The following is a 14064-nucleotide window of genomic DNA, read 5'->3' as shown; positions in this document are numbered from 1 at the left end:
AATAATGTCTTCAACGAAGAACAACATTTTTTACCACGTTTTCTGAAAGGTATACTTCGGATGGATAAGTTGGGTCTCACTTTTTTTCATCGTTAGTTCAACTCTTGAGTTTTTCTAGGTCCGTTAAGACTTGTTTCTTAGGTAGCATTGTTTGGATTTGTTGTATTGGTTTTTTTTTCCAACTAAAGTAGGGCGGCACCTTCAATTATTTATTGATATACACTCACTTTTGGTGGAGGAATACCGTGGTTACAAGACAAGTATTGGGAGATTATCAACAAAAAAAGACATTAAAGGCCTCTAAAAAACAACACCAACAACCAACCAAAACAGGACTACAAATCGAAACAAAACTAAATAAGAAACAAATCTAAACAGACCTAGGAAAAAACAAACATAATATGGTTGGTTGCTAGTGTTATTTTTGGGAAGGGTTTTAATTCATTATCTATATTAATCTCCATTTTGCTTATCTTGTAACCACGGTTTTCGTCCACCAAAAGTGATGACGTATCAGTAAATAAATGGAGATGCCGCCCTTCTTTAGTAAAAAAAAAAAAAAAAAGAGAATCAAACCTGATACTTTGGATTCACCAAAGTTACAAGTCGCCCTCATCACTTGAGTTGACCCGATTGAGCTTTGCATGGATCGATGTTGTTTCTTTAAGAAGGTGATTTTGTTGAATACATGGATCAGCTTTGTGTAAGTAGCGGTTGAAATTTTTTTTTTTGAGATATATAATTGTTTATACAAAAGTTTAATGACAACATTTTCTTTAGTTTTTACATTCGAATTTAAGAAAATTTATGCCTGTTTTAAATGAATATGTTAAGTTTTTAATAACTTGTTTCTTTATTCTTAAATCCATGCTAAGATAGAAAATAAACTAAAGGACCCTCCTATTTTGTTAGGCAAAATTATATACCACTTTGCTTCTTTTTTGTGACGTCTTTTAGAATTACAATAAAAACTGGTTAATAAAATTTAATTCATACATACATACATACATATATATATATATATAGCAACAATTTTGTGAAATAATTATTCATGAAGAGAGAAATGAAATAATAAACTGTAAAAAATAAATTTTGAGTGAGAAGACCAAAGAAGGCTCCAAAAGATAATTTAAATAGTGTTACTCATATACATACATTTGCACTAGCTAATTTAATATCTTATTACATTTTTTTTTAATTTTTTCACTTATTATGTTTGTAAAATTATTAACAATATTCTACAGAACATTATTCAATCAATTTTTAAATGCATTGATAATTATTACTTTCATGCCAAAAAATCATTGAATTTTCTAAAACTCTTAATATTTCTCCAAAACAATGATTAATTAATAATTATGTATTTCCCAATAAGTTGATATTGTTTTTAATTCCTCAATTGATTGAATTATAATATCATGGTCTAACGTTTAACTTTCAATTTTAGCCCCTCGCATCTTTAAGTTTTTGATAAACTTATCTTTTTTGTACATAACTATTTTTTTTTATATTTAAAAAAAATTAAAAAATGTGATTACAAATAGTAGGAAGAAAAATTTAGACATAAAATTATTGATGAAATATATAAATTATAAGTTTTGGAACAAACCATTTTCAAAAAAATGTTAATTAGTTCTTGAGAACCATTATGTCATAAAGTATTATTCGTTATGGGACTATGTATGTACTAAAAAATTAATAAATGATTAGAAATAAAAAAAAATTAATGGGCGACTTGTGACTTTGGTGACCCCAGGTTCAAGGGTTTGATTCATTCTTAAGTGTTTAGCCCGGTAAATTACCATGAGTGTGTCAATGAGCAGGCGGCTTTCACTCCCTCGGGTTTGGTGCCACAACAGTGTCGAAAGTTGCGCGATGGTGACTGGGGTCCCCAAGTTATCAAAAAAAAAAAAAGTTTAATAAATAATTTGCGAAGAGACAAAGAAAGGACCTCACGATGACCGAATGACGCAACATTACTGTACTAATTGTAGGCATGTTGCATTTTACATAGACATGTGCATGTTATATAGATATATAACATGCCTAACATAATATGAAAAGTTATAGCAAATTCAGATAAATAGATCTGTCTCAAAGGGGGGTAGGGGACTACAACTTGTTGGATCAATGACAGCCACAAACCAACCTAAATTCTCTCCTTATCTAAGTGCTATAAAAGGATGACTTTGTACACATGTGAATTACCAAATAAACACACATTAATAAATAATAAGGTCGTATTAGGAAGATTCTGTACCAAATCTAATGGTACAGGTTGAATAGAACTCTTTTGATATGATGATCACCGAGGCTAGAGCAACAGGGTTGTGGAAGATTCTGTAGGAGCTAGTCACCCACTTCAAAAAAAAATTTCCTCTTGTGCTTGAGCTTTGAGAGAAGAATGCAGATCATATTCCTTCAGAGATTCAGGCAAACCCACCTTAAGTTGAACAGGTGTAATGAAGAGTTCTAGATTGAGTATCTGTACAATAGATGGTTTTCCATTTCATTGTCTTTCTTGCGCGCAAAGATGACACATGGGAGCAATTATCCAACCATTTTTTTTTTTCCAATCATCTTGAGTCAATATTTTGAACTTAGCCAAAGGAAAAAGAAAAATTCTGTAGGTGTTGTCCGGCTCCAAAAGGATCTGTGATGAATTTCATTTTGTTTTTGTTGGCCATATTTCTATAATACAAGGTAGGAATAGAAAGAGCTGATAGTGAAGACATAGCCGGCTGTCATAGGCCAAACATAGAGATCCTTCGAGGATATGAATGGTTAGAATGAGTAGATAATGCTCAAGAGAGTTGTGATGGAGGATTGGGTCGACCCTTTTGGGTCTCTGTGGTTAACAGTATATTCCAATAGACGCTGCCTTCAGCTACTGAGAATATCTGATTAATTTGCCACTGCATTTTTTTGATAAAAACAAATTAAAGAGATTGGAAAATAACATTTCTAGAGGCACCTGGCTGGCCTATCTATCAAACCAAAAGGAAGTATTAACACCATTCCCCTATGCAGATTCTTGCAAGCTCCCAAAATGAATGATTTGCCTTTAGGATTCCTTTCCATAAACCCCATCCGTGATTGAAATTACACAATTGAGGCTTCAGCAGTTTGCATTGTGCCATATTTGAAGCATATAATAGATCTCCAAAGGTTGTCCTTTTCTTGGAAAAATCTCCAACACCATTTGCTAAAGAGTTCCTTTGTAGTTTTGATATTTTTAATTCTTAAGACACCTTGACCAATAGGGGCTAGAGATTTTCCCATTTTACTAGGGAGTATTTGAAACATTCAAAACCGACCCTCCAACGAAAGTTGCATTGAAGCTCTTCCATTTTCTAAGCAATTGAAGCAAGGGGTAGGATTTTTTTTATTTTTTTTAACAGAACCTCAAATTTGTTGATAGTCATCGCTTACGGCGGAGGAAAACCGTGATAACAAAAAGGTACATATAAACTATAAAAACTAACCCAGGCATCAAAACCAATGAAAAATACCAATACAATAATCCAAATAAACCAATCTAAACAAGCCTATATGGAATCAACGCCAAACAAAAAAAACATAAACAAAAACAAGAGGAAAACCAAATGATGTCAATTAAAGGCAAAGACTTGGAATACTTAGCTTATCCATACGAATGAGACCTCTCATTTTACTCTGCAGCACATCACTTGCAAAATATCTCCTCGTATTACCTTCATCGCTTTAACGAGTCAAGAAATACGCCACTTGATTACCTTTTCTAAATTTGTGCTTTATAGAGAAATAAAGACCTTGTAACTCCTCCTCTAATAATTCCCAAAAGTCGCTTAAGTATTAGGAGGAACAAATTCCAGAAGTAAGCCATCCCATCACCAATTTCGAGTCGCTTTCACTACAAATATTCTGATATCCCAACTCTTTACAAAACCGAACACCACTAGTAAGAGCCCGCAACTCCACTCCATTGTTAGTACCTGATTCAAATATTTTAGAGAAAGCGACCTTAGTGTTACCAGATGAGTCACGGATGATAAATTGGGAAGTTGGATATCTACGTTTAGTAAGAGTTGACCTTCCCCTAGTAAAAAGAAAATGTGCCTTCCATGGTGCAAGTTTCTTATCTATTCTTTCAAACATAAAATCCCAAATATTTTTAGCTCCATATTTTGCTGCAAAGGGCAGGCCTAAATATGTGTTAGGAAGCTGACCAATTTTGCAATTGGAAATTTTAATGGCTTCCAATTCTTTGTGCTCCATCTCTATAAATGGAACAGACAGATTTTAAAGAGATTATTTTTTAGACTTGACACTACTTCTAAGCACAAAATAAAAAATCTCAGCCTTGGTAGCTCTTGGATGGAATCTCTATAGAATATGATGGTGTTCATTTGTAGATAACACGTGCAAGATATTTGGCCTTCCCATGTTTACAATAGATACTCCTGTAAAGACTTTGAGAGCATTAGCTTTCCTTGGCAATTGACTGAGAACCTCCATGACAATTAACGCAAAGAGAAATAGGGAGAGGGGATCCCCGTCTCAATCCTCTTGAACTATATGTTGAAATGGCCTATAGGATCCCCATTGATAAGGATTGTGAATGTACATGAAATGATGCAAAAAATGCCCATTTCCTTGATATTAATGTTCATTATATTATGCAAGAATCCCTAATTCATCATGTCCTCGACCTTTATTCCCATTTAAATGTTTTGATCGCAACCAATACTTCATGTTCTTCAAAGGGCGCCTCCAATTCTAGCTTTTCAAGGATTGAAAGATATTTGAAATCATACTCTTCCATTGATGGCCTCCAACGCTCTGAGTGGAAACCTTTGAAAAACTTTAGGAACTTCATTCAAATTATGTAGTAGAGCAAACTATTGATTGTCAAGGATGGAAGGTATGTGGTTCTTCTTCATGTGTATTGAAGCCATTTTGTGAAAAACTTTGGGTGTTCTTGTCACTCTCCTTTATCTAAATTTCTTTTGATCTTAGCCTCCAAGCTAAAGCTAGCACTTTCTTCCAAATTGTTAATTGATGCGAATGTGCAGCTGAAACCATAATCAATTTGAATCCTGGAACAAGTACTGCAAACACTCAATGACAAGCAATCACTCACAAAGTGAATGAACGAAAGCAATAATCAAATTCATAAGATTTACGTGGTTCAGCAATGTGCCTAGGTCCTCGGAAGCATCAATTGAATTTTCACTATAACAATGTCAAGATTACATCAAGGGTTACAAAATAATGTATATAAATGAACCCTTATATGTATAGAAGTCTTGGAACCTATCTAAATCACTCATGTAGCAATCCCTGGAGGAAAATTCTCCAAACCCCCCATTTATTGATCACCAAATTCAAAAAATTGTAACCTGCACCGAACGAAACTGTAGACGGTTTCAGCCAAACCATCGACATTTTTTATGTCGAGAGCTGAATCCAGCAGATTGAACTGAAATCATCGACAGTTACTAAAACCAGCTTCCTTGTTCTCAACTTCACGATGCTTTTCCGGTGCATGCATTCCACTCAATATGAGCCACATCCTAAATAATATCCACCTTGGTGGATATTCACCACTTAGGAGAAATCCGAATGCATACCCGCTGCTCCATCATAAACGATAGATTAGGACAATCTCTCGTCTAGCACCTGGAGATGTTGATCAAGTCCAAGCAATGCTTGAACTTGTTCGTTGTGACAAGCTTTGTCAATATTTCAGCTGCATTGTCAGATGTGTGAACCTTCTCAATTAAAAGTTCACTTGAAGCAATCAGTTCACTGATCCTGTGAACCCACACATAAATGTGTTTTTCCTCACATGATACACCTAATTCTTTGCCATGTAAATGGCACTCTAACTATCACACTGCAGCAAAACTCCACCTTGCTAGACACTCAGCTGTTTGACCAATCCCGTAAGCCACAAGGCTTCCTTGGCAGCCTTAGCCATTGCCATGTACTCCGTCTCAGTAGTAAATAAGGCAATAAGAGACTGCACCATAGACCTCCAACAAATAGGTCCTCCCACAAGGATAAATACGTACCCTATGGTAGACCTCCTGTTATCTAAGTCTCCTGCGTAATCGGCATTCACGTACCCTACCACTGATGGATCACTCTATTGTCTACTGAACATGATTCCATATCCGGTTGTACCCCTAAAGTACCTGAAAATCCGCTTGACTGCATCCCAATACTATTGACCAGGATTCAAAAAGAACTTGCTCACTATGTTGACATCATGTGCCAAGTCCGGCCTTGTACACACCATAGCATACATCAGACACCCCACTATACTAGCATAAGGGAACTTTGGCATATCGTGAACCTCATCATCCGTCTTTGGGCATTGGGTGGCAGACAACCTGAAATGACTCGCCAACAGTGTGCTCACCGATTTAGAATTAGCCATCCTAAACCTCTCCAACACCTTCTCCACATAGCTATCCTGAGATAGCCATAGTCTCCCTGTAGCTTTGTCCCTGCAAATCTCCATGCCAAGAATCCTCTTAGCTGCACCCACGTCTTTCATGTCAAACTATTTTCCCAATAGAGTCTTTAACTAATTTACCTCGGTCATATGCGTAGCAGCAATTAGCATGTAGTCGACATAAAGCAGTAGAAATATGAGAGAACCATCCTCAAGACTTCTCACATAGACGCAGTAATCGTTCTCGCACCTCCTATAGCCAATACGAATCATATAGGCGTCAAACCTTTTGCACTACTGCCTCAAAGAATGCTTCAACCCATAAAGTGACTTCTTTAGTTTACAAACTAAGTGCTCTTGTCTAGGTTGGAAAAACCCTTTTTATTGTGTCATGTAAATCAGCTCCTCCAAATCACCATGGAGAAATGTCGTCTTTATGTCCATCTACTTTAGATGCATGCCGTATTGGGCCACCAGTCCCAACACTACTTTGATAGAAGTGTGCCTAACCACAGGAGAGAAGGTTTCATCATAATCAACTGCCTTCCTCTACAAGTATCCTTTAGCTACCAAGCAAGCCTTGTACTTACCTATTTCCTTTTCTAAAACTACTTATTTCTTCCTATATACCCACTTACATCCAATCGCCCGCTTCTGAGCTGGAAGCTCCACCAAGTCCCACGTTTGGTTCTTATGCAATGATTTCATCTCCTCCACCATAGAGCCTATCAAACTACCCTTCTCCTTGTCGTGCACTGCCTCTTAAAAGGTAATAGGATCCTCGTTGCTAGTGATAAGCGCATAAGACTCTAAATCATCAAAACCATACCTAGGGGGTGGCATGATGATGTGTCTGGGTCTGTCTACAGTTATACTATGACACGGATGCTGGTCATTCGAGCTAGAAATCCCTATGTTCTAAACATCACCATCTCCACCATGAGTTTCTAGCTCCACTTGCACCGCCAACGAATCTCTCGAGCTAGAACTCCCTGCATTTGTGCCCTGAATCTCTAACTCCACCTAAACCACATGCATGTTGCTGTGATTTTATGGCACCTATTTCTCTTCTTCTTCTTAAGCATGCCATAACATGAATTTCTCATCGAAAATCACATCTCTACAAATCACTACTTTGTTAGCCACTGGATCCCACAACTTGAACCCTTTCACGCCTTTCTGATATTCCAGAAAGATGCACCATCTAATTTTTGCCTCAAGATTTGATCTCTCCTCACCAAGAATGTGCGCATAGGCTAGAAACCCAAATACTCTCAATCCAGAGTAGTTTACGTCGTTACCTATCTATACCTCCTCGGCAACTTTCTCATCTAGCGATGCCCTTGGTGATCTATTTACCAAGAAATAAGTCATACTAACCGCTTCGGCTTAGAAGTTCATAGCGAGCTCAGCATTCAACCTTAGGCACAAAACCTTTTCAGTTATGGTTTAGTTTATCCTTTCCACCACACCATTTTATTGTGGTGTCCGGTGTACTATAAAATGTCTTCTTATGCCGTGCTACTTATAGAATTCTCTGAAACTCGAGTTCGTGTACTGAATTTCATTGTCTGTCTCGAGGAACTTAATCTTTCTCCTAGTCTAGTTTTCCACCTCAACTTTCCACAGTTTAAACTTGGCAAATGTCTCTGACTTGTGCCACATGAAGTACACCCATACCTTCCGTGAGTAATCGTCGATGAAACTCACGAAATACACATGTTCCCCTCATGACATCACTCTCACCAGCCCCTAAATGTTTGAATGAATGTAGTCTAGTATTCCTTCCATCTTGTGCATGGTTGTCATGAACTGAACCTTATTCTGCTTTCCAAGCACATAGAACTTGTAGAAATCCAGCTTCAAAATATTTCTCTTGCAAAGTTCCTTTATTCCATGCTCACCCATAAGCCCTAAATGCATATGCCACAAAACGTACTATCAAACTCAGACTCTACGGCTGCAACTCCACCTACAATCGTAGTACCCAGCAGTGTGTATATATATTCTCCTGTACTCTCTTCCCCTTCATCACGATCAGAACGCCCTTGCTCACCTTCATTACCCCACCTTTATATTTGTAACTAACCCGTTACAATCTAAGGTGCCACACAAAACTAGTTTCTTCCTCAACTCCGGTATGTGCCTAACATCACATAACGTCCTCACCACACCATCATACATCTTGATTATGATATTCCCCATCCTGACAACTTTGCATGCAACATCGCTTCCCATTAGAACGGAACCAGAACTTACCAATCTGTACGTAGTGAACCAGTCTTTTTTGGGCATCATATGATAAGAACACGTTGAGTCCAAGATTCAAAAATCTACGAACTCATCCGACCCAGATGAAACTTAAAGCATATCACCATCACCGCTCCCAAAGTCTCCTTCTTTTACTACATATGCTGTGTTTGATGACCCTTCTTTGTTTTCAACATTCCCCTTCTTCCTCTTAGGAAAATCGAGTTTTATATGCCCTTTTTCCTGCACTTAAAACACCACTCGTCTTTCCTTTTCCTGAAATTGGATTGAGCCTGATTATTGCTCGATACACCTTGGAACTTCCTTCTTCCACGATCCTAATTACCCTTCGCCACAAGCCCTTCACCTTGTGAATGCTCATCGCTGGCCTTTTTCCTCTAATGGAACCCTAACAATGCCCTCGTGATGTCCTCCAACTCTATGGTTTCTTTCCCCCATGTCAGAGTCGTGTAACTAGATTCTCGTACGTAGGAGACGTAGGTAGGGAATTGAGCAGCATCAACACTTTGTTTTCTTCCTCAAGCTTCTCATAAACTTGCTTCAGATCACTAATGATATGGTTGAATGTGTTGATGTGCCGAGTCAGCTGGTTCGAACCCGAAGCCATTGTAAGCCAATATAGTTTTTGCTTGAGATACAACTTGTTCTTCAATGACTTGGACATGAACCGAATTTCCAATTTCATCCACATCGCTCTTGGCGATTCCTCATCCATGATGTGGTGCATCAAGTCGTCAACTAGACAATGCCTAATAGTGGATACAACTGTCACTTCCAACTCCTTCCAACTAGTGTCATCCATGCTTTTCGGATTCTTTCCGTATAGTGCCTTCAGCATACCTTGCTGCACTAGCAAGTCCTTAACCCTCATCTTCCAAAGTCCGAAATTTCCTGTTCCATCGAACTTATTAACATTGAACTTCGCTGAAAAGATATCCCAGCCATTGCAACCAATAGTTTTTATACCAATTGTTGATGCGAATGCGCAATGAAAACCACACACAATTCGAATCCCGGAACAATATATGCAAACACTCAATGATGAACAATACGAAATCAAGCAATCACTCACAAAGAAAATGAACGAAAGTAATAATCAAAGACATAAGATTTACATAGTTCGGTAATGTGCCTATGTCCATAGGAGCAATGACTGAATTTTCACTATCACAATGTCAAGCTTACATCAAGGGTTTCAAAATAATACATATAAATGAACCCTTATACATAAAGAAGTCTTAGTACCTATCTAAATCACTCGTATAGCAATTGCCAGAGGAAAATCCTCCAAATCCCCCAATCTACTGATCACAAAATTAAAAAAAATGTAACTTGCACCGAACGAAACCATCGACAATTACAACCAAACCGTCAACAATTTTATGCTGAGAGTTGAATCTTACAGAATGAACTGAAATCGTCAACAGTTATAGGGAAACCGTTAACTGTTGCTACAACCAGCTTCCTTGTTCTTCACTCACGATGCTTTCCCGGTACATGCATTCCACTCAAAATGAGCCACATCCCCAACACAAATCTATAAGATTGAGGAGATTTCTCCTTACCTCTTCTCTTTTTCTTTAATCTTATATGATAGAGGTGCTAATGCTCCCATACTATTCCAGTCATCGATCAATAACTGCTCAGTTTCTTCTTTTGCTTAAAGGACTCGTGTGTGTATAATATTGATATCTAGAGAGAATTTAACATGATGTTTAACACTTAGTTCTAATTAATATCAAATATTCTAGCACTTGAATATTAAAAAATTATTTTAAAATTATTTTCTATAGTATATTTGAAAATACCTTCTGTAATTTATTACTAGCATATTGCATTATGCTATCTATAACTATACAAAAATATTAACTACTTTATTTTTTGTTAAAAAAAATGATATATATATATATATATATATATAATTTATTGGATTAATATCCACATAAAATTGGAAGCTTAACCCCTATTCCTCTACAAGGACACCCCCACCACCCAAAATTGAATTAATAATGCCCTCCTAATTGCCTCACCCTAGCTCTGCCAAGTATTTGATTGTTATCTCACATCATTTGTGATTGTCAACAACATTATTGCCAATTATGCATGTGGATATGCATAACATTGGTTAGACATACTTGTCATAGCAACCAATGAATAAGCCCAAAAATTTATGTAAAATAATGGAATCAATTAATTAGCATAGTTTAAATTGGGGGGAGAGAATTGTAGGCATTTCTTATGATATACTTATGAAATGAAATGAAATGGGATAAAAAAAAAAAAATTAAATGTAATGTATGATAAAATTAAGTGAAAATTTTATTTCATCCCTTCCAATTCTAAGGATTCTCTCCTTTCTCAAGGATGTGGAGAACCATGCACATATCATGATATAGAGAGATCAAATTAAATTACTATGATTTTATGAGTAATTAGCATCAATATAGGCCAGTGATGGATATGTGTAGCCCACTAAAGGAATAATAATAATAATAATGAATGAATGAATGAATGAATAAAGACGCACCTATCTCTATCGCAAGTGCGGAGAGGCCAGAGCAGCCAGGGCCTCCGGCGAACCAAAGCAGAAGGGGGTCTTCCCCAGGGTTCCCTTCTGACTCCACAAAGTAGTAGAAAAGCTGAACCTCTTCATTCTCCCCCACTCCCACATGCCTGCGATTCTCATTTTCCCAAAATTCATCACTCTCTCTCTCTCTCTCTTTCTCATACACGCACACAAACACAAGCGCGCACACACTATATACTCTAAACTGTATACTTCGTATCTAAAATGATTTTATTACTTTTAAAAATTTATCTAATTTAATATTGAATTCGATAAATAAATTATTTTTTAAAGAAAATATAAGAAAATGACTCACCCAGTCTGTAGTTTGAAAGGGAGAGGGCCGGAAAATCCAGGGATGGAGTTGATGATTGAGGAAGAGGAAGAGGAAGCACACAGGACTCCACGTTCTGCCGGGAACAGTGCTAACAGTAGAAGAAGGACGACGGCGCCGATGCTTTGCGGCTTGGACAAATAACTGGCGCCCAGGCACTTATTCATCTTCTTCTGCGGGGACTTCTATATATCTGCTCAACGATCATCAGTTGCTGCTAGCTGCTGGTGGTGGTGGGGCCGCCGCGCGCCGCCGTGGATTGACGTAGCTAAAGCAAATTCTAGCTATGACTAGAATTTGAGAGGTGGACTCGCAATGGTTATATGATAAATTTGAAGACGTGGGAAAGCATTAAAGAGATTGCCATATATATAAATGAATAAACGTAACACATATGGCATTAATGGTGAGCGAGACAGTTGTCTTCTCCACGCGTTGGGAATGTGGGCTCGACGTTGGAGGTGTTTAACGTATACGAATGACATGCATGCATCTTTCTTTGAGTTTTTTCCCGATTTATTTTTTTTATTTTTAAGAAAATAATTACCGAAATAAACCTTTGGTATACTAATTGGCTCCTTCTTATGTGAAGATTATAAATGATTAAATAATTTTGCATTACTTTTTCAAAAAATGATTATAAATGAATAAATGCATAAAGTTGAGTGTGAGAAATTTTAGGAATGTCATTTATTTATTTTTTTCAATTGGAGTTAAATGCTTAGGAAGTTTTTATTCTTCATTTTTTTTCCTTTTTGTGCCTTTTTACAAAGAATATGCACCGGCCAAAGATTTTTCTTAGCCTTTTTTGTTGCTTATATATAAATAGTAATTTAATATATTTCTCAAAATAAATAAAATCATTAGGCACATGATAGCTATATGAAAATTAGCTTGACTCTTTGAAAAAAGAAAAAAAAGAAACTCCACAAAAGGAACCAAGTTCATATATACAACAACAACAACAAAACCAAGTTCATATATATGTCACACGGTTATTAATTTATTGGGTCTCAAACAAGGCTTTGATGTGATACGCTCTTAGTGTCCGATATTTTCTGCCTATTTTATAGATTGTGTAAGTGACTCAATATATTATAGTCATAAATATGTATAGGCTTTTTCCTTCCTTTAATCGAATCTACCTCTTATATTCAAATAATTAAGTTCGAATATGTGATGCATTATCATTAATGATATGCAATTAATTAATCAAGGAAAAACATATATATATATATATATATATATATATATCTTCCTTTTTTCAATAAATATTAATGATACACGACTAATAAATATTAATTAGTCATACATATATATTAATTGTAAATCTAGTTATGTATATGAATAAGATACACGACTTTATTCATTGTATTTTTTTCTATATATGTAAAATATTGTATTCAATTTTTGTCAGTGTATCTATTATATAAATTCATAAACTCATGAATCAAGACATAACTAGATTTGTAATTAATATATATGTGCATGTATTCCAACACCACTTGCATGAAATTATGACTCCATACATCTAATCATCTATTTTTTTATTTATGAACAAATAAACATTTACTTCTAGATGAGTGACTATATGTATTTGCTTCTTTTTTTTTTCATCATTTTAAAATCCAACCTAAATGAGTTTTTCAGATTCCCTAAGTTACACAAAACCGAAAAGTCCCTCCTAATAAATCAAAAATTGAGTTTCATACAAAATCGAATTCAAGATCTCCTATTAACAGATAAATGATTCTTATGTTTTTCATTTTTACAAATTAAAATGAATATAGAATTTATTTATATGACTAATTACAAGTGAAAAATATTAAATTTGTTGAAATTTATATATTGAAGGCTTCATGTAGTAATTTTAAAAGAAATGAGAAGAAAGTTGTATGTAATTGGGAGAATAAGGCTCTTGATTAATAATAAAAAAATTAACCTTATTTAGTGAAATTTTAATTCCTTAAATTTACATGCGTGTGTGTGATTTTTTAAAGATGTCCTTGATCTGTACAAAGTTCATCTTTAGGATCAAATCACTCGCAATAGCCTCATGCGTCGATAAAAGAGAGATAGGATTAATAATTATAAAAATTTGCCTCTGCTTGCTGTGAGTGTGAACTGCACAGCAAGATAAATCGAACAGAGAGAAAGTAGGTGAGAACAGAGAAAGGAGAGAAAGAGAGATGGAGAGGGATTTTCGTATATTTCTTCTGTATTGAAAGAACTGTACAAGAGCTGTATATATATGTAAGGCAGAGAGAGAATCAAGGAAACAGTTAGTTGCTAACTGTAGGAATACTAATAATAAAAAAAAATCTGGTATTCCTAACAAAATCTGTAACGGAAAAGAAGAATAAAAAAAACAAGAAAGGGGAAGGAATTTGTGTCTGAGCCATTTGGGACTGTAGCTCGCAGGCTGATCAGCTCCCTTCAATCTTCAACAGC

The 14064-nt window shown here is 35.9% G+C and overlaps 1 protein-coding gene across 3 annotated transcripts in view; it reads right to left on the bottom strand.

Moving 5' to 3' along the window:
• Positions 1-11985, bottom strand: part of LOC131150696 (serine carboxypeptidase-like 7) — a 61672-nt gene extending 49687 nt beyond the window's left edge. For 2 of the 3 annotated variants that reach the window (XM_058101573.1, XM_058101572.1), the window contains exons 1-2: positions 11596-11962; positions 11241-11386 (exon numbers count right to left, since the gene is read on the bottom strand). In XM_058101573.1, coding sequence (XP_057957556.1) covers positions 11241-11386; positions 11596-11780 — 331 coding nt within the window. In that variant the 5' untranslated portion in view covers positions 11781-11962. Of the gene's footprint in view, positions 1-11240; positions 11387-11595 lie in introns of all 3 variants that reach the window. The other variant, XM_058101571.1, reaches the window with a different exon arrangement.
• Between the last annotated feature and the right edge of the window lie 2079 nt (positions 11986-14064).

This window comes from Malania oleifera, chromosome 3 (assembly GCF_029873635.1).
Source record: "Malania oleifera isolate guangnan ecotype guangnan chromosome 3, ASM2987363v1, whole genome shotgun sequence".
NCBI classification, from domain to species: domain Eukaryota; kingdom Viridiplantae; phylum Streptophyta; class Magnoliopsida; order Santalales; family Ximeniaceae; genus Malania; species Malania oleifera.
Note: the sequence above shows the minus strand (reverse complement) of the source record. Positions and strands in the feature narration are given on the sequence as shown.